This window comes from Ciona intestinalis, unplaced genomic scaffold (assembly GCF_000224145.3).
Source record: "Ciona intestinalis unplaced genomic scaffold, KH HT000155.2, whole genome shotgun sequence".
Classification (NCBI taxonomy): domain Eukaryota; kingdom Metazoa; phylum Chordata; class Ascidiacea; order Phlebobranchia; family Cionidae; genus Ciona; species Ciona intestinalis.
In genome coordinates this window covers 15,714-35,911 of record NW_004190477.2, presented here as the reverse complement: position 1 = coordinate 35,911, position 20,198 = coordinate 15,714, and the positions used below count along the sequence as shown (strand labels likewise).

At 37.5% G+C, this 20,198-nt stretch overlaps 3 protein-coding genes across 3 annotated transcripts; all 3 read right to left on the bottom strand.

Moving 5' to 3' along the window:
* Window positions 1-3,721: 3,721 nt before the first annotated feature.
* On the bottom strand, window positions 3,722-10,577 carry LOC108950436. Its single transcript, XM_018816192.2, has 14 exons — window positions 10,413-10,577; window positions 10,101-10,170; window positions 9,452-9,796; window positions 8,997-9,194; window positions 8,525-8,641; window positions 8,134-8,202; window positions 7,596-7,824; window positions 7,003-7,260; window positions 6,413-6,541; window positions 6,052-6,210; window positions 5,569-5,868; window positions 5,030-5,379; window positions 4,604-4,815; window positions 3,722-4,092 (listed from the first exon to the last, which is right to left on the bottom strand). Exons 1-14 carry the CDS (start codon window positions 10,462-10,464, stop codon window positions 3,827-3,829), a joined length of 2,754 nt encoding a protein of 917 aa, XP_018671737.1. The 5' UTR covers window positions 10,465-10,577; the 3' UTR covers window positions 3,722-3,826.
* A 1,136-nt stretch (window positions 10,578-11,713) lies between these two features.
* Window positions 11,714-15,118, bottom strand: LOC100182834 (hemocyanin G-type, units Oda to Odg-like). Its single transcript, XM_018816194.2, has 10 exons — window positions 14,795-15,118; window positions 14,552-14,647; window positions 14,370-14,492; window positions 14,147-14,308; window positions 13,981-14,087; window positions 13,773-13,917; window positions 13,467-13,656; window positions 13,107-13,236; window positions 12,520-12,720; window positions 11,714-12,373 (listed from the first exon to the last, which is right to left on the bottom strand). The coding sequence occupies exons 1-10, from the start codon at window positions 14,835-14,837 to the stop codon at window positions 12,032-12,034; spliced, it is 1,539 nt and encodes a 512-aa protein (XP_018671739.2). The 5' UTR covers window positions 14,838-15,118; the 3' UTR covers window positions 11,714-12,031.
* Window positions 15,119-15,743: 625 nt separating this feature from the next.
* On the bottom strand, window positions 15,744-20,136 carry LOC100180488 (hemocyanin G-type, units Oda to Odg-like). Its single transcript, XM_002122831.5, has 9 exons — window positions 20,011-20,136; window positions 19,679-19,801; window positions 19,238-19,399; window positions 19,072-19,178; window positions 18,556-18,700; window positions 17,510-17,699; window positions 17,072-17,201; window positions 16,558-16,761; window positions 15,744-16,272 (listed from the first exon to the last, which is right to left on the bottom strand). Exons 1-9 carry the CDS (start codon window positions 20,078-20,080, stop codon window positions 15,931-15,933), a joined length of 1,473 nt encoding a protein of 490 aa, XP_002122867.2. The 5' UTR covers window positions 20,081-20,136; the 3' UTR covers window positions 15,744-15,930.
* Window positions 20,137-20,198: the final 62 nt, after the last annotated feature.

Genomic DNA, 20,198 nt, shown 5'->3' with positions numbered 1-20,198 from the left:
GTGTGACGTAATAAAGAATGCAACTCATCAAAACTAAGGCGATTAGAATAAATTATGTTTAAACAAGCTTAGTTTTAAAAGCAAGGCACAAAACTTAGCTAGAATATGATGATATTAACTTAAAACTAAACTACAAAGGCTAAGTATACCTAGTTTATATATATATATGATTAAAATAGAGGTATAAACTACGGTAATACCAGTTAACAGAATCAGGAAATGGGCCAGACTTGGCCTAAATCCCGAAGTCCTGGAGGACCTCATTCAAACAGAATACTTTATAGAAAAATACTTAACTTAATAAATCTTGTGTAATTCCAATCTAGTGGAGAACCAACTTCATCCGTACACGAGGTGTGAATGGCGCGCGTGGAAGCGTCGCGTATTTAAAGGCGGGAGGGTAATCAACATTGTTACGTCACAGGCGTGCATCAATTACGCATGCGCAGTAGACAAAACGCGCGCGCAATCGCGACTTTATCCCAGTTGCCTGAGGAACTGGTTGACTGTGAAACAACAGAGATAATATGACGTATGTAACACGTGATTCTTGAATTACGAACAATTTTTCCGCCATTATTTCCCTAATATGACGTCACTGTGTTCAACCAACTCTCATACCCCCATACCATTCAATGATATTCAACCATGTTACATTTCATATCCACTTGGTGTAATGGAAACCAACAACTTATTTCAAAGCTTCACAGCAACAAATTCCTTCGTATGATTTTTACCTGTAGTAAACAGGAAAACACAACTTCAACCATGTACTAGCGTGGCCTTTTTACCATCCAAGAAATATCAGATAGAAACCCTTAGTTTCAAACATATGTTTAGATATCTATGGTTTTATGTAGAAATGTAACAATAATAAACTTCCTCAACCCCTTATTGACATAATTTCCCCAAAAGCACTACACCTTATTGGAAAAACAAAAAGTGAATCCAAATTTTTTATTTCATTCTGCAACAAATCAACTTCCCAACAGTCTATCAGCTACATCAGGATAAATTATGGTCTTGTTTACAAATTACCATCCATAACCAATTCACCCGCAACATATTTCTTTCCCAACACCTTAACTTAAATGCCATGACCTAACAATTACCCCCCTTATCCACAATAATATACAAATTAGATTTAATAATATACAGATGAGCAATTGAGAGAATATTTACATTATGCCTGGTAGCAAAAGTAACAGAAAATCCTTATTTTCATTATACATATTTACCTCACATTTTGTGGTAACCAGGGTTTTGTTTGTTGTGTAAAATATTAGCGTGAACACTTTTCGCGCAAATGTTTATTAATAAATGTTCATAATTGGAAATGTTGCATGGTTTCTGTTGAGTATTTCTCTTTTTTGTTTTCACATTCACTTAAAAAAAGATGTCCCAACTGTTAGGATAGAACCATCACTTGGCAAACCATTGACACAAATGTGTGTGTTGATATTTTTGTCTTAAATATGATTAAATGAAATAGTGCAGCGCTGATAGTCTCCCATCCTTCAATTTGTTCAAGTTCTACATTCATGTATTTCAAAACTTTTATTACAATAACTTTTGGTTTACCGGCCATCCTTTTCTATATTCCATTTACCTATGTTTATTTAATAATTAAAAATTTAATGTTTAATTAGTCTTTGATAATAAATATTTAGTTATTAAATTAATATTTATTTTTATTAAAATTAAATGATGTTGTTTGTTATTATTTTAATAATAAATAACAGCTATTATCATTGTTGTAATAAAACAAGAATAATTTTATTTATCATAATATTATTGTTTCAGAGACAAAAATAATAGTTGTTATTTATGATTGTATCTGAAACAGCCAAGAACTTTTTTAAAAGAATATTTTTTCTTTTAAAAATTTCCAAGTTACTGCCCTAATGTTTTCTTTCAAGTTGCAGAAAATGGGGATAGCATAGGAAAGACATCTTCAGCTGGAACATCTTGGCCAAAATGGATCTTCATCAAACAACATCAACAAAGTATTTCATCCATAAGACTATGATTGCCTACTTCTTTGGTACTTATCTTTCTTTTTATATATTTATTTTTTTGTTAAATTTCTTGTTTATTACAGTAATGCACTTCTTCTACAATTAGAGTTTAAACGCTTTATCTGATATTTTTATGCATGTCGTTTTTAGTGGCAACGTGTCTATAACGACTTTAGTTTTGTTGCTAATTCTCTTTGTTGTGTCAATTAACCTGATCTACAGTATCCAAAGAGATAAATAAAAATATGTTAGGGGGGAGGATTGTAATTCAATATTGACCCAATCTTTGGCTCGATCCTCTTTAAGTCGACCCCCATTGTACGGGTCGTGTCTTTACACACACTTTCGTATCTATTTGAAATTTAACTTGAAAATAATGAAACTTAAATGGCTTGTTTCCCCTTGTTGTTTGTCTGCTAGGTGTAGCGACCACGCTTATTTTATTCCAAATAAATGTAAATATGTTTTTAACTGTAAGGGTGTTTTAACAACTGTTGTTTTGTTTTAAATATTCTTTAACTTTCGCTACTGTAATCAAAGAAACAAATAAAGTTATTATTATTATATTGACATAAACAAGTTTGCTAGTGTCGTGTGCAACAACATGATAATAAAGGTAAATATTTCATAACAAAATAAACATGCAATAATTAAACAGATTAATTTACAAATTATTAATTACAACCCGCTAAGCAGGCAACACAAAAGACCAAAATATTTGTGACATTTGAAAGGGCGGGAAATAAACATTGTTTAGTTTCTTGTCCTGGGACACACACAATAGTGGCAGTGACGAGCTTTAAACCCGGTATCTTCCGGTTTAGAGAATAACAGTCCAACCAGTTTGTCATAACACCGGACAACCCACTAGCGATCACTGGGTTGGAGCAATTGTCGTTAAATGTTTTGCCCAAGAAAACACGTGCCAACGAAGAGCACAATGGTAGCAGCATTAAGCTTTGAACCTGAACCGACTGAGTGACCGCCTAACTATTGTGTGTTCATGTGTGGGAACTTGAGTGACTTATCTATGGTTGCCACTCCCATGCCCACAGTCAAGTTGCTGAAGCTATTGTAGTGTGTGGATAAGCAGGCACAACTTTCGGTTGGTTTGGTCATTTATATCTTCGTTGGTGGGAACTTGAGTGACTTATCTATGGTTACCACTCCCATGCCCACAGTCGAGTTGCTGAAGCTATTGCAGTGTGTGGATAAGCAGGCACAACTTTCGGTTGGTTTGGTCATTTATATCTTCGTTGGTGGGAACTTGAGTGACTTATCTATGGTTGCCACTCCCATGCCCACAGTCAAGTTGCTGAAGCTATTGCAGTGTGTGGATAAGCAGACATGACTTTTGGTTGGTTTGGTCATTTATATCTTCGTTGGTGGGAACTTGAGTGACTTATCTATGGTTGCCACTCCCATGCCCACAGTCAAGTTGCTGAAGCTATTGTAGTGTGTGGATAAGCAGGCATGACTTTCGGTTGGTTTGGTCATTTATATCTTCGTTGGTGGGAACTTGAGTGACTTATCTATGGTTGCCACTCCCATGCCCACAGTCAAGTTGCTGAAGCTATTGTAGTGTGTGGATAAGCAGGCATGACTTTTGGTTGGTTTGGTCATTTATATCTTCGTTGGTGGGAACTTGAGTGACTTATCTATGGTTGCCACTCCCATGCCCACAGTCAAGTTGCTGAAGCTATTGTAGTGTGTGGATAAGCAGACATGACTTTCGGTTGGTTTGGTCATTTATATCCTTGTGGGTGGGAACTTGAGTGACTTATCCATGGTTGTCACTCCCACAGGAGTCACACACGTGTGCTCTGCAAAGTCTCAGAACTTTGCGAGACTTGGCGTTCCGGCTTTTTCTTCATTCTATCAATTACTTTATCCACAAAGTTTGAGTACAGAAGTGGATTGAGAGCGCTGTTGATGGGAAGCAGGATAATGGCCGACACTGAGTACACGACGGATGGGATATCATAACCACCAATGCTGAGGAAGGCCATGATGGAGATGGGAACCCAACAACAAAAGTCGGTGATGATTAAACGGATGATCTTCCTTTGCATGGCTGGGTGGGATAAGGTGTTATATAGAGGGGTGATTTTATATTTTTAACTTTTTAACAACATTTTATATCTTTGTTTGATTACGTAAGTGAATATCAGGAAGAAATGCAAAATAATGAAAAGACAAGATATCGCGACAAAACAACAGTCGCTAAGTGGGATAAGATGTTATATAGGGTATATGTTATGTATTATTTGTATGTTAGATTATGATATCATATATTGAGTGTTTTGTCATACATTGGGTATGGGTTAGTATATCCACTATATTTGTTTCTTTGATTACAGCAAAGAAGATAAGTAAAAAATGTGAAACAAAAATACAGGATATAGCGACAACAACCATTACAACACAATTACAGTTAAAAACACATCGTTATTGAATGGTTTTCATACAAGATATATTATGATAATGTCCGAACCCAGGTTTTTAACTTGTTTACCCATGGCTGGACACAAATAACCAACCCATCAAACCAATACATATGGTGGGTAAAATATGAACAACCTTACCTGCATTCTTCTTCGAGATCATGCTTTGTTGTTTTCCCTTTGAGTGAAGCAACAAACTTTTACTGGACTTTAAATAAATAGCGAAATAAGCCACCAAAACGTAGATAAATGAGAAGAAGTTAAATATTGAGACCGCCAACGAGAATCCCCACGCAGCATCGCTGTGTTTTACGTATAACTTTGGGATACAAACGCTGTTGTCGCTGTAATACCTGGGATAAAAATGTTGTGAAAATATGATGTGGGTAAGATGTTGAACAAGCCAAAAAGTAATGCGGTGACATAGACAGCCAAATAAAATAGCTTCTACACAAAGTTCATACACGCGGGTATAACTACTAAGTTAGCCAACTCTGGCCTAAATCCCAGGCGCCATGACATGCCTCATTTTAGGACCTCACCCATATAGAATAGAAACAAACTCACCCAAAATATCCAACGATATCCAAGTAGTGGCTTCCCTCCGGATCGGACTCCATCACTTTAATAAGATCGATCCAACTTCGTGAATCAGCGGCTTGGTTCAATAAACTTTGGGTGGAGTTCCCGAAATGTGAATCAAAAGACAACAACCTCCGAACGAATATTTTCGCTGGCGTTAACCCCACCATCTCGCTCTTGAAGAACGGGTTCCCTTTGATCCAGGCTTTCTCTATGAAGAAGTGGTGAAGGCTCGGAGCAAACGGGACAGTTGCTATGCTGACCGCAAACAGCCACGAGAGGGCGATAAGGAGCGTGACGAGCCACGAGCGGGGGTTCAATTGTGATGAGAACGGCTGGAAATTAAATAACAACGTCCAGATGAATGCAACTTATTAATCCTTGTATGCCAGGGTAAAATGACAGTCGTAATACCACAGGTGTTTTGTTTCATACACTTAGTTTACCACATATATTAAATATACCATAAAACAAATGAAATAGCACAGTCATAATAGCTAATATATTAACATCACAATACTTACATTGTACGTAGCATAAACCCTGAATGAAGTAAGAATCACCATTGTCACCACTGATGTTTCGCTCGATACAACAACAAGGACGCCAATGTTTGAACACAACGCACTTGTAAGCCATGTATATTTATCTATGCAGTATCTGCCCTGATATAACACACCCACGCCACCCAATATAATCAAATACACTCCCATCAATAGATCGGCAACAGCAAGGTTTAGCACAAAGATATGATTCGCACGAAGTGACGCGAAATCTCGTTTCTTCATGTTCTTGCATTCCAATACTTCACCAACGATCACTATCTAAGGAATTATTCGAATGTTTACACAGACGGAAACATCTGGTGTTCATGTGGTAGCACCCTGGCTATGGGTGAAGGGGTAATGGGCCAACTCTGGCCTAAATTCTCCTTACTGAAGAACCTCACCATATAGAAGTGCCAACCATGGAAAAGTCACAAGCGCACAATAATATAAACAACTCACCAGATTTCCCCCAACAGCTAACACCCCCATAATCCACACAAACACACGAAGTATCGGGTTTGCGATCAAATGATATCTCGATGAAAATGTGTCTTCGCTCGTCATGTCTGTAGGGCATTCATCGCTCCAGTCGGAGCAATCACCACGTCCATTGAACAACTGTGGATATGATTGTGGTTACTCCGCCATGCGAGGATAAATAAGTAATATTTATTCTTAGGCTGGGCATCCACCATTTAAAGTGTTGCTTCTCTAACAAACAAAAATAAAAATATAACAAGGCAAATAATGACTAATAATAACCTTATTATAACTTCCATATTTTATACCTGGCAGAGTTTGCACACAAACATAACCTCACCTTCGAGCTCATCACGAACAGCGGATCTTTATTCTCACAATAAAACCTCCCATCTCGACAATCCATTTCATCTTCTCCATCGTCGCAGTTGATGTTGTAATCACAAACGTAAAGGTAATCTATAGAAACCTAATAATGGGCATTGTTATGATACTATTTTGGGGCAGGAAATTCAAGTAGAGTAACTTAGAATAGAGGCGTTAAAATAACAATGGTTGACGGAGAGAATCAAACATTTCGTTCAGAAATGTCGGAACGAGCGAAGTTATCAAAAAGTGTTGTGAGGTTAACGAGCCACTTGGTGTCAGTAAAGAGGCGACGGAGGAAAGAGAATAAAATCGTAGTTGAATATATGGAAGTCTAATACACGGGTGTTGTGCACCATACATGGTGACTTCATACACCTTAAGCTCACTGTCAGGTTTGAATCCTTTCATCAATAATACAAAGCCACTTAATATACAAGAATGAGAATAAAGTTTGTTCAAAAAGTCCGAAAATATCACACATGAAAACTAAAATAAGACGCTGAAAAGTTGGAAAAATGCGAATTCACAAAACATTGTTATCTTTAAATATAAGGAACCCACCTTAGTCCCACTAAGTACGTCGCACCTGAACCGCCCCACACAATCTGATTCATCTTGCCCCCCAATACAATCCATTGTTCCATCACAAACCTTGGACAATGGAATGCTAACTTTGCCGTCTATGACATCACAGAAGAACCTCGTCTGGTTACAGGAAGCCAAATACTCATCTTGCCCCGAGCTGCAATCTAGCGTACCATCACACCACCTTGATGATGTCACACCATGGCTGACCAATGAGGCGGTTGCGTTGCTGTACTAAAGGTTACAAGAGGTCATTACCAATATTACACCCAAGTTATAACGACTTTTGTTGCCTGCCATGAGAGGATAAAAAAGTAATAATATTTGATGTTAAAATATCTAAATGCTAATTAGCGAGAATCCAAACCACTGCCACCTTTAAACCCAGTGGCCATTCAAGGTAATATAAGCTAAATGAACAGAATACAGAAAACACAAAAACATTTTGCAAAATTAGGTGTTGTAACTTGTAGGTAAAGTAAATTACACAGGTAAAGGTTTGCATCGCTTGCATTCAAATCTTGAGTTCAAACTTCTTCATACAAAAGTGGGAATAATGCAACACCTACGTCTATATAAGTGAGACAAGCAATCATCCCCACTCCCTCAGACACCGCGCTGAATGATCCATCTACACAACCATATACACCAACATCACATTCAGCTTTGCATTCATCTTCTGGGTAATTCCAATTCGTTTGTACATTGTACGCCCCCGTAAAAGGAGGAGGGCAGTTCATAACCCCGTCGCATGCAGCTCCTATGTTGGCTTGACATGGATGGAAGGAGGTGTCGCATCTGTGGGTGCATGGGGGTGTGAATGTATATTCTATATGGGTGAGGTTATATAGCTGGGCATGGCATTTAGACCAGACTTGGCCCATTACCCCAACACCCAGGATGTTACTCCACAGACCTAACCAGATTTTAAAGCATGTTTAGCAATAATATTTCTATGTTCTTTCTACTGCTTCTGTTACCAAGCAAACATAATCTTTGGATACAAGTATTTAATATTACTCTGTTTCTTTAGGCAGCTGTACTGTATAGCTTAAATACCAAACACCCAGTATTATTAGGGTATATGTGATAAGATAAATTCCAAACCTGCATAATTTTTCTGCATATTCTTGATCAGCATACTGACATTGAATCGTACCATCACAGAATTCATTGCTGGAATAAAGACAATTTATATTTCTTTGAGCGATGATCAAATTAAAACAGCGAAGAAACGAATATTGGCAGCTCAACAGTCGTTAAAATGCTCCGGGTAGAAACACTGGGAAAATTGTCAAATAAAAGCGATCATGGCTGCTAACCCAGTATTGTCGGGTCAGATAGAAGCACAACAACCGCTGTAGCACGAATTATTGATCACTTCTCTCTGTAACCATTGTTAACATTCGTTCAAGTGAAACGATAGTGGCAGCATCAAGCTTTGAACTCGCCACCCTCTGGCCACAGCCAAGTATTCTCAACCACCAAGATAACCCACCTCTCATCTCTTTTATCGCTACATTGTGGATATGAATCACACACCTCTGATCTAGAGATACAAACACCTCCCCCACAAGATACTTCACCGAGCTTACATAATGCAACGTCATCAGGTCTATACAAACAACATTATTATTACAACACAAAACACATGTTTTATTTAAAGAATATCAATGTTTTTCTAAGCATAAAAAACAATTAAAACAAAACAAACCGTATTACACAGGCTACAGATTACATCGGTAACTTTACACAGCATATATACTTCACTACATGCTTATAGACCAGGATCCCATTAAACCACTCTATGTGAATCAGAGCATCTATAAGTTAGACCTGGTTACTCAAACATAACACTTAGACTGCTTTTACCTCCTAAATAAAACAGGTTCCACATTAAACTGGACTGTTATAATGACCAACGTTGCCCCACCAAGTTTTATTCATTCCAATACTTTAACCAAACTCACCTATTAGGCTCCGCGTATGTGTTGTAGATGAATTTACAAATAGAAGGAACCCGTGCCTCACATAAGCATTCATCTGATTGGTCGCTACAATCCATCACGTCGTCACAAACTTTATCCCAAGGAATAATCATTGTGTGATCCAAACATTCAAAGCATTTCCCTTCATCCAGTGTAGCACCGTGCATGCTACGAATATCTCTAGGTAGAAGGGTGTTGGGTGTTTATTGCTGAGTGTGCAGACAGTAGAACTGTTGTTTTTATAGATATCACCCATATGGAACCATAGCGGTTATAACTTATAACGGCTGTCACTGTCTTTCATGCGAGGATAAATAATTTACATACGTGGTAACTCGTAAGCGGGCACGAGGTGTATGAAACAGAACACCCGTGCTAAAACAACGCTCATCACCCTTTCACACCAACACACCCCCCACATACTCAGCAACATATACCTTCCATCACCGACCACCACACCGGGTGCTGAATAACAAAGGTCTTCCCCACCATCGCAATCCTTTACATTGTCCCATAACAATTGCTGTGGTAGCAAACAATAAAAACCCTGTCTTGCGCATTCGAACCCGATCCCATGTTGCCACTCCGTATCTTCACTACAACCATTACATGAGTTCTTGTCACATATAGTGCTGCGTTCCACGCATTCAGACGACCCATGACACCGATAATATTGAGAGCATCCTACGTCACAAGGTGTGACGTCATCGCACTGTATTAATGCGTCACAGATATCTAGTCGCGAGACGAGTTGTGTATCTGCTGTTCCGCTAGTTCTGCAACTGTTTGCGACGTAAATAAAAGGGAAATTACCGTAAGGGGAGGTCCCGTATTAATAGCTGCAATAAATATAACATATAATTTTATTTATTTCCTAGAATACGGTAGCGAGGTTCAAATTAATTAAAACAACGAAAAGAGCACTACAGGAACAAACTCTTTGAAATAAATGTCAAATAAAAGCGTGGCTGCTAAACCCAACAAACAAGAAACTCAAATAGGATTCTAATTATTAAAACAAAATAAAAAAATAAAGACCTAACTTAGTTAAGTATAAAACATAAACGCATTAAACCCCATATTCACCTGACATCGCAATCCAGACACAAGGTATTGTTCAGCGTTGACCCTGGGAGGTTATGAGCGCTTGTTCTATCTATTAAAGTTAAATATCTCAAGTTAGCGTTTATAGTGATAACCATAGGGCGTGGGGTTCAAGACTCAGGCTTGGTGTTTAACAAAGCGACATTCGCTTTGGGATTAATTTGATGACGTTATAAAGTATAACGTAATTTTTACATACGCCATATAGTATGACGTAACTTTTACACACGTCATACATGTATATTACGTAACATACGAGATAATAAATAATGCATTAAACACACACGAACTCACCCATTAATATTGCGTGAGTGATGAAGACGATAAAACATACAACTGCCATCATTACTGCAACTTAACAAACACTAGAGCTGAAACATTACCGAAAAAATACTCGTGAAAAATAACTGTGATGAATTATGTAAAACGCTGATCCCGGTCTACTGCTTATGAAGTTTACGAGCAACGAAATAACAGTCGGAAACAAGTGCTACGAAATACGTAACAAACAACCAACTCAAACGAATGGTTTACTATAAAAAAATATATATTTCGTCAAAAATAACCTCACCAGTCTCTTAGTTAAACTTAGCTGCGTGAAAATTATTCCTAAAGTTCTGAAACAAAACTTCGAAAGACTGCGGTTCGTCACTTCCGTTCACATGGTCACGTGCTTCAAGGTTCCGATGACGTCATAACAGGTCAAACCGATGACGCGACATGACCCCATTGTCTTCCAATTGTTAATATTCTAAAACTAACCACGTAATAATGGGTTTAGCAGCCACGCTTTTATTTGACACTTTCAAATTGTTGTAGACGTAGATTGTAAGACTGTAGTTTTGCTGCTAATTCCCTTCTATCGTTGTTTTGATTAATTTGATCCTCACTGTCGTATTCGAAGAGACAAATACAAATTCATGTTAAACGAATGAAACTCATTTAACCCTGAACGTAACATACGGAAATCTCACCACAACTTAGAATATTCGTGGGACATAGATTATATAGCTAAGCTGTTCCGGTATGCCGATATATTATTTGTAATGAGACCACGGCTTACTTAAGCCGACATAACTTTCGTATTAAACCTGAGAATAAAATATTAGCGAGCTACTTCGTCTGATTTTTATAAAGTTTAGTTACATTATTCTAAATAATGTTTTGACGACATTAAACTGCTAATTCCCTTCTCTGCATGGTTTAATCTATTTGATCTTCGCTATCGTATTCGAAGAGATAATAAGTAATGGTATATATATTACAATGTTATACTTAATCGCTACGGAAATCATACGCTTTTTAATACAACATTTCAATAAACGTTCAAAATTATCTGAAGCAACACTATGCTGACGGTTTTAGTTTTAATCTAAGGTAGTTCTGTATCAACCACATTTCTAATGTCGCATTATTAAATTCCGTGTCTTAAACCAACTCTGGACAAGTCTGTCTGGCCTCACACAACAAAACTGACTCGGTCATTTTGCCTGCAGCATTAATTATAAGAAATTACGCCGCAACGTGTCGTCTACTTCAAACTTCGAAATATTCGTTGTGAATAAAGTTTAGTGTTGGCAAAAACAATCAAACAATGGAAATCATAAATATTTAATTTCGCGCCCTTTCAAACGAGTAGTTTAGCAAGTGTTTCGAAAGATCTTTGTCCACTACACCCCATTATGCGGGTCGTGACCAACATTACGCAAACTAAATTGTGATTATCCACACACTGCAATAGCTTCAGCAACTCGACTGTGGGCATGGAAGTGGCAACCATGGATAAGTCACTCAGCTTCCCACCCTCGAGAATGTAAGCCAGTTAATACTTATACCAAACAAAGTATATTTCTGTAAATATAACGGTATACTAAAATGTAATCGTTTTAACAAGTTCATACGTTGGTAGTTAATTAGACAGTACAACCGGTTATAAATTGAGTAGACCCAGGAGATATTTCGCCCAAGTCAACCCCCATGTGCGAGAAATAGGGGATGCTCTTCCCATAATATTTACTTTTGTAACTCTGCTTTAAATCTTTGAGAAGAAGTTTCCAATCTCTTCTAGCAAGATCAAACGTGTCGTACTTATACCCAAACAGTTCTTGGTAATAATAAGAATTGCCGACGGTCCACGAGTCTTTGTTTAACGTGACGTAACTTGGGTTCATTGAAGCGTTACAAAACGGGGACATCGGCCAATCCCATGACCCAGAAACATCAGAACGGTTAAAGAAATCAAAATGTTCATCCAGCTGAAACAAACCATAAGTCAGTTGCCACAAATACATGATAAAACGTGTCAGATGTATGAGGTGTATAAATACACCATGTGTGTCTGGTGTATACGAAGATACTGATGATATTACATTACAAGATAAATAAATAACATCTTACCAACCTTGTAAGGATCCAAAAAACTATCTTTTGTCCAATCTTGTGTTCCTAAAACTTGCCTTAGTTTTTGGTATAAAGCATACACCCTATCTATTTGGCTGTGGTGCAACAAGAATGCTGGTTCAAATGCTGAGAAACCAGTTGTATCAAAGCTGTAGGTGCAGTCAATATGAGGATCTTTAGGCACGCACATACAGTTGTGGATCTAACAAATAATTCAATTAAGAAATTTAACATTTTAATTTAACTTGAAGATTGAAGTTAGTAAATATACAACTGATAATATACAACAGATCATAAGATTTGTTTATTTATTAAATAATAAAAGTTATTGGTAAGATCATGTAAACTTGCTTTATCTTCGCAAGGCAGACAACAACAGTTGTTGTTGACACGTGTGTTCTGTTTCATGCACCTCGTACCCACTTACAAGTATCTATACGGCTAAAGTGACAATATGCACAACCCATTAGTGACCACAGGGTTGGAGCAATTACGGTTAAACCACTGTACTTACACCAAAACTTGAGGGCATTAGGTATAAGAAGCAACTCACAGTGGGTAGATATTTAATAAGAATTTATAGATAACCTGATCATGGGATAAAACTGCAGTATCATCATACTTTTTGTAACTTGGCGTGGAAAGAGCAAGAATGACATTCCTCAACATAAGGTCATGTTGAAGGTAGCCAGCACTTTCTACTACTCGGTAATTGTATCTAAATAAAAAGATGTACCTTGCTTTATTATCGCATGGCGGGCACTGACAGTCGTTATAACACAGGTGTTTTGTTTTAGGAGTTATCACCCCTATGTAACTTAGTAGATAATTGTGTGGGGAAAGTAATAATTTTGTAACAACTAATTTAATTGAGATAGTACTACACAAGGTTTGGGAAGACAACTGTTTGTTTAATCAATATAAAAAGTCAAATATGAATAAACTTACAGGGTTTTGTTATTAACTAGGGTGTGACTTGGTATGTACGTTCTATAGATTGGATTGGGAACATATTTCTTCAATATGGGATCATAAATGGTTGGGTTCTTCACTAAATCTGGAAGTCCTTTGTAAGTAGGATCCGTCCAATCCCAGTAAGGAATTCCAAGCGTTTTGTTTTTCATGTGACGAGATAAACCTGAAAATAACAAACAGTTCTTATCAATATTAAACGAAAAGAAGCGAGAAAAGCAATATCAGAACATTCGCGCCCAACTATATCTTGCTTACATACCGTCAGGTTGGATAACTTACCAAGTTCTAACTGTATAGTGATCAGTCTATGCCAGGATAGGAACATAGGATGTTGATGCCAACTGCAATGTCCATCTGAATGCCATTTAATGCCATGTTTATACCATGGGCATTTAAAAGGCCATCCATGCCATTTGACCGTGTTCTAAAACCAAACAATATATCAGTACAACTAATACTCTTACACAAGCTGTTCACTATCACTTACAAGATATCCAAAGAGCGAATGATCATGTTTAAATTTAGTGAATCCTTGAATGAAATCATGAAGTTCTTCATCGGTCAGATCCAAGAGGTTTTTACGAATTCGAAAATCTAGAAGGTTGTTTAACAAGATTGCTAACTACCAGTATAAACCAACATAACCAACTTACCACTGGTAACTTTTGAACACGATCTTGATTGGCTACCAGCACCCACACATCTATTATTCGCAGATCTTCCTAACTTGGTCTTACAAAGTCGTCCTCTGTGTTGCACCCCACCCCACTCAGATACAATGCATGAACTCCAACTTGACCATTCACCAAACCGGACTAGAAACAGAAATTCGCGGTAAAAAGCAAACTAAATAAGTCGCAACCAATCCCTTCATACCTCTTGTACACGACTCTCCATCGGTTGATAAAATATAACCTCGTCTACATGTACAACTACAACAACCTGTTTGAAGCGTCCATACCTTCCCATGTTGACAACGTTGAAGGCAAGACTTTGAATCTGCATCAACAAAACCACGTGGTGTAAAGCCCGCCAAAAACATAGAAATGCTATACTACCTGTACAATTGGAGTTTAAAATCGCCTTCTCTTTTTCATACATTGAAATGTCATCGAAAGAAAAGTTGTCAATTTTTTTCTTCGAGTTCGTAACGGCTAAAAAATGGGAAAATGTGAATTTCTTGATAACTGAGGTGACTGCGAAAAGTTGGCTTCTTAACTATCTTTTGCGGGTTTGTTGCATTTGCGGGCAACCTTATCGTATTCGAGAATGTTACTTATTACACCACAATCGTTACTTACCGAACTGTGACATCATTAAACAAAGAAGAAATAATAACTTCATATTTCCTAAACCTTTATATAATAACCAAACATATATGTTTGTACTGGTAATATTACGTCATGAGAACAGTATATAGGAATCACAAACGGTAACCTAAATAACTGTTGACTATGTTATCTGGATAACACATATCGAAAGCAAACAAACCGTTTTTTTTTCTAAAGACCAGAAATGCGGAAACTGTCCAACTCTTTCCATTTAATCGACTGCTTCTAAGAAACTTAAATATAATAAGTGAGCATAATCGCAAGGCTCGCTAAATTAGTTATGCATTCAACCCGCTTTGTTCTGTAATGCAACGTTTAGTACTAGGTTCCATTTACACAGTATCTTGTATAAGGTATATGAATACTGGGCAGTTTCTGTGTGGCGGGGTAACAACAGTCAACAATAACCTATGTAATAACATGTGTGTCTGGTGTATAAGAAGACACCCATGTTATAACTTGACAGTGAGCATGAGGTGTATGAATACACCATGTGTGTCTGGTGTATAAGACACCCATGTTATAACTTGACAGTGAGCATGAGGTGTATGAATACACCATGTGTGTCTGGTGTATAAGAAGACACCCATGTTATAACTTGACAGTGAGCATGAGGTGTATGAATACACCATGTGTGTCTGGTGTATAGGAAGACACCCATGTTATAACTTGACAGTGAGCATGAGGTGTATGAATACACCATGTGTGTCTGGTGTATAAGAAGACACCCATGTTATAACTCGACAGTGAGCATGAGGTGTATGAATACACCATGTGTGTCTGGTGTATAGGAAGACACCCATGTTATAACTTTACAGTGAGCATGAGGTGTATGAATATACCATGTGTGTCTGGTGTATAGGAAGACATCCATGTTATAACCTGTCAGATGATTTTTGTTGTATATTTACCAACCAAATTAAAAACAACTCCATTTCTTTGTTTCAGCACATCCACACGTAACTAGAATATAGTTCGATTTCAAAACATAGCTTGTTTACAAATATTTTAAGATAAAATAGAACATACTTTCTGTCCTTAAAACAAATCAACTTCACTATAAAAGCCCAAGCTTTTACTAAAGTAAAATAAAAGTTTGGTTAGAGTTAAGTTGTGCATGAAAACGTGAATTTTTCTTTTGTTTTATAAATAATACCAAGACCTTCCCCTAACTTTGATATGAAAGGAGATGGATGCCCGAAGTTGTTGCTGTTAAACGAACACTTTAAATCTTTGAGAAGAAGTTTCCAATCTCTCCTAGCAAGATCAAACGTGTCGTACTTATACCCAAACAATTCTTGGTAATAATAAGAATTGCCGACGGTCCACGAGTCTTTGTTTAACGTGACGTAACTTGGGTTCATTGAAGCGTTACAAAACGGAGACATCGGCCAATCCCACGACCCAGAAACATCAGAACGGTTAAAGAAATCAAACTCAGGTGCATTCTGAAAGATAAATATTCTAAACATCAAGCACCAATATTTAACTTGACAGTGAGCATGAGATGTATGATTGAATACACCAAGTGTGTCTGGTGTATAAAAAGACACCCATGTTATAACTTGACACCAGACACACATGGTGTATGAATACACCATGTGTGTCTGGTGTATAAAAAGAGACCAATGTTATAACTCGACAGTGAGCATGAGGTGTATAAATACACCATGTATGCCTGGTGTATAAAAAGACACCCATGTTATAACTCGACAGTGAGCATGAGGACCTACCTTATAAGCTTGCAGGAAACTTGCTTTCGTCCAATCCTGTTGACCCAGCAGCTCCCTCAAGTGAGCAAAAAGTGCAAACAATCGATCCATTTGACTATGGTGCAGGAAAAACAAGGCATCAAATGCAGCAAAGTCAGTGGTGACCATACTGTATGTGCAGTTTACTCCAATTTTGTTAAATGCATCACAAACACAATTGTGGATCTGAAACGTAAACAGGAATGAACAACAAGCATTTATCGACATGTGGCGGGGCAACAACAGTCGTTATAACACTGGTGTTCTGTTTCATAAACCCCGTGCCTGCTTACTAGTTACCATGTATATAACTTTGTGGGTGATTGTTTTTATGTATGGCTGACAATTTGGACAAACCATTAGTGACCACTGGGTTGGAGCGATTGCTATTAAGTGTTTTACTGAAGACACATATACCATTAAGGTAGCAGCTTTGAGCATTGAACCCAGTGTCTTCTGGTTACAACCCTAAACTAAATTTGAAATATCAACGCACGTCATCATGTGAGTGAACAGAAGTGAAATCAAACTTTTTATAATTCGGCATATTCAGAGCTTCTATGACGTTGGTTAGCATCAGATGGTTCTTTGTATACCCAGCTTTCACCACCAAGCGATAATTATATCTGAAACATTGAACACATAAGTATTTGACACAATGATTACAGAGCTCGCCTCTGGTTAAAACATACAGATTCAAGGCTTGCTGCCACCATTGGTAATTATTCCATTTCCTATCCAGTGGTCACTAATGGGGTTTTCAAACTGTCAGCCCTATAATAAACAATCCCCCACAAAGTTACATAGGTGGTAACTTGTAAGCAAGCACGAGGTGTATGAAACAGAACACCTGCGCCCTGCTATGCCCTAAATAAAATACATTTACATCTCATTCTCATTCAATAAAAATCTTACTTAAAATAGTAAAACTTACAGTGTTTTATTGTTAACTGGTGCGTGACTCGGTATATAAGTTCTGTAAAATGGATTGGGAACATATTTCTTCAATATGGGATCATAAATGGTTGGGTTCTTCACTAAATCTGGAAGTCCTTTGTAAATAGGATCCGTCCAATCCCAGTAAGGAATTCCAAGCGTTTTGTTTTTCATGTGACGAGATAAACCTGAAAACAATTTTTATTAATATATGAAGCAAAGTGTAATGGTATGCAGGCGCAGCAGTAATGTTGGTTAGCGTGCCTTCCTCTACTCAGAGGTAATTGCTACCATTGTGGGCGTATGTGTCCATGGGCAAGACACTTAACGGCAATTGCTTCAACCCAGTGATCACTAATGGGTTTCCAAAATTATCAGCCACAAATAAAAAAAATCTACAAAAAAATAATTACCCACAAAGTAACATAACTCGTAAGCTATCACGAGGTGTCTGAAACAGAACATCCGTGTTATAACGACTGCTATTTCGGGTCACGCAAAGATAAAGTAAGTTATATTCATTCATTCAGTATTGAAATACACTTTGTAACAAATAGTTTGGGCAATATAGCAAATAAAATAACCATTATTTATGTCTTCGAATTTGATAGCCAAGATCAAATTAAATAAAACAAAAGAGAATGGAATTAGTGTTAGGGGGGCCTGGGGTGGCATAGCATTTTCAAGTTTAAAAATGGGGGGTTAATTATATGTATAGCTCTTCAGGCAGATTTTACCCTGCTGTTAGGTGTCTATACAAACAAGCAGAACCAAAGTATATTGCATTCACCACATTAATCAATGAGGTTCCCTATGTTTGACAACTATGAGTGTAACTGTATTTTAACAATGTTCCCCCAGATTTTACCCTGCTGTTAGGTATCTATACAAACAAACAGAGCCAAAGTATATTGCATTCACCACATTAATCAATGAGGTTCCCTATGTTTGACAACTATGAGTGTAACTGCGTTTTAACAATGTCACCCCAGATTTGACAAAAAAAACTTGATACGCATCATGCTATCAACACAAGCTACTCACCAAGTTCTAATTGCACCATGATCAGTCTATGCCATGGTAGAAACATAGGATGATGATGCCAACTGCAATGACCATTTTTATGGCCTTTAATGCCATGTTTATACCATGGGCATTTAGAAGGCCATCCATGCCAATAAGCTGTACTCTGTACAAAGGAAAATTGATACCTAATTTAAAATGGCTGTTTAGGTTTGACTTATGTAGTAACCTATTTATCCTTGTGTGATGGGGCAATGATAATCGTTATAACACGGGTGGTCTGCTTCATACACCCCGTGCCCGCTTACAAGTTACCACGTATGCAACTTATTTATCCTCGCATGGCTGTCAACGACAGTCGTTATAACACGGGTGGTCTGCTTCATACACCCCGTGCCCGCTTACAAGTTACCACGTATGCAACTTATTTATCCTCGCATGGCTGTCAACGACAGTCGTTATAACACCAGTGTTCTGTTTCATACACCTCGTGGCAGCTTACAAGTTACCACGTATATAACTTTTATCATTACTTACAAGATATCCAAAGAGCGAATGATCTTGTTTAAATTTAGTGAATCCTTGAATGAAATCATGAAGTTCTTCATCGGTCAGATCCAAGAGGTTTTTACGAATTCGAAAATCTAGAAGGTTGTTTAACAAGATTGCTAACTACCATTACAAACCAACATAACCAACTTACCACTGGTAACTTTTGAACACGATCTTGATTGGCTACCAGCACCCACACATCTATTATTCGCAGATCTTCCTAACTTGGTCTTACAAAGTCGTCCTCTGTGTTGCACCCCACCCCACTCAGATACAATGCATGAACTCCAACTTGACCATTCACCAAACCGGACTACAGAATCACCAACAAAATTACAAAAATGGTGACCCGTAAGCTGGGACGAGGTGCATGAACACTCGTGTAATTACGACAATAATTGCTCCCCAAATGTCGCCAGTAAATATTATCATCTCACATACGGGAAAGTCCCAGTAAATCGTTTTCAAAACAAACATTCCAAAAAGAAATTTAAAAAATAGAGTTTTGTTTAAAAGCTTGTATATGAACAGGTGATATCACATATTTCTGGGGTATTTAATCAAATTTGTCTTACCACAAACATGTACATACCTCTAACACACGAATGCCCGTTTAACGCAAGGATGTAACCCCTTCTACACGTACAGACACATCGACCACTGAATTCATCGTATATTTTACCATGGGCACATTTCAATGCAAGGCAAGACCCATCTTGTAACAAACATTCATGATTACAACACGACTCAACCATAAAGAACAAACAAAGAAATATCTACGCTGACCCGCGCTATACAACGCTGGGTGTGGATATTTCTTTGATTGTTCTTTTTACAGCGAGAAAAGTTGCGTCATAATTTATACACATTATACTGGAATCTTAACCAATAAGAAATTATGATCGAACAATAAACAACAAATACCTTTCTGAGAAGATAAAGCAAATAATGACGCCATCAATGCAGCGATAAAGTTGACTTTATAAAACGTCATTATGACCTCACAAACCTGCTATAACTGTCACAAACACTTTATTATAGAACTATCGACAAACAAAACAATGGATTAAGATTTTGGAATTCTTTCCAGGTGATTTAAACATCACAATTGA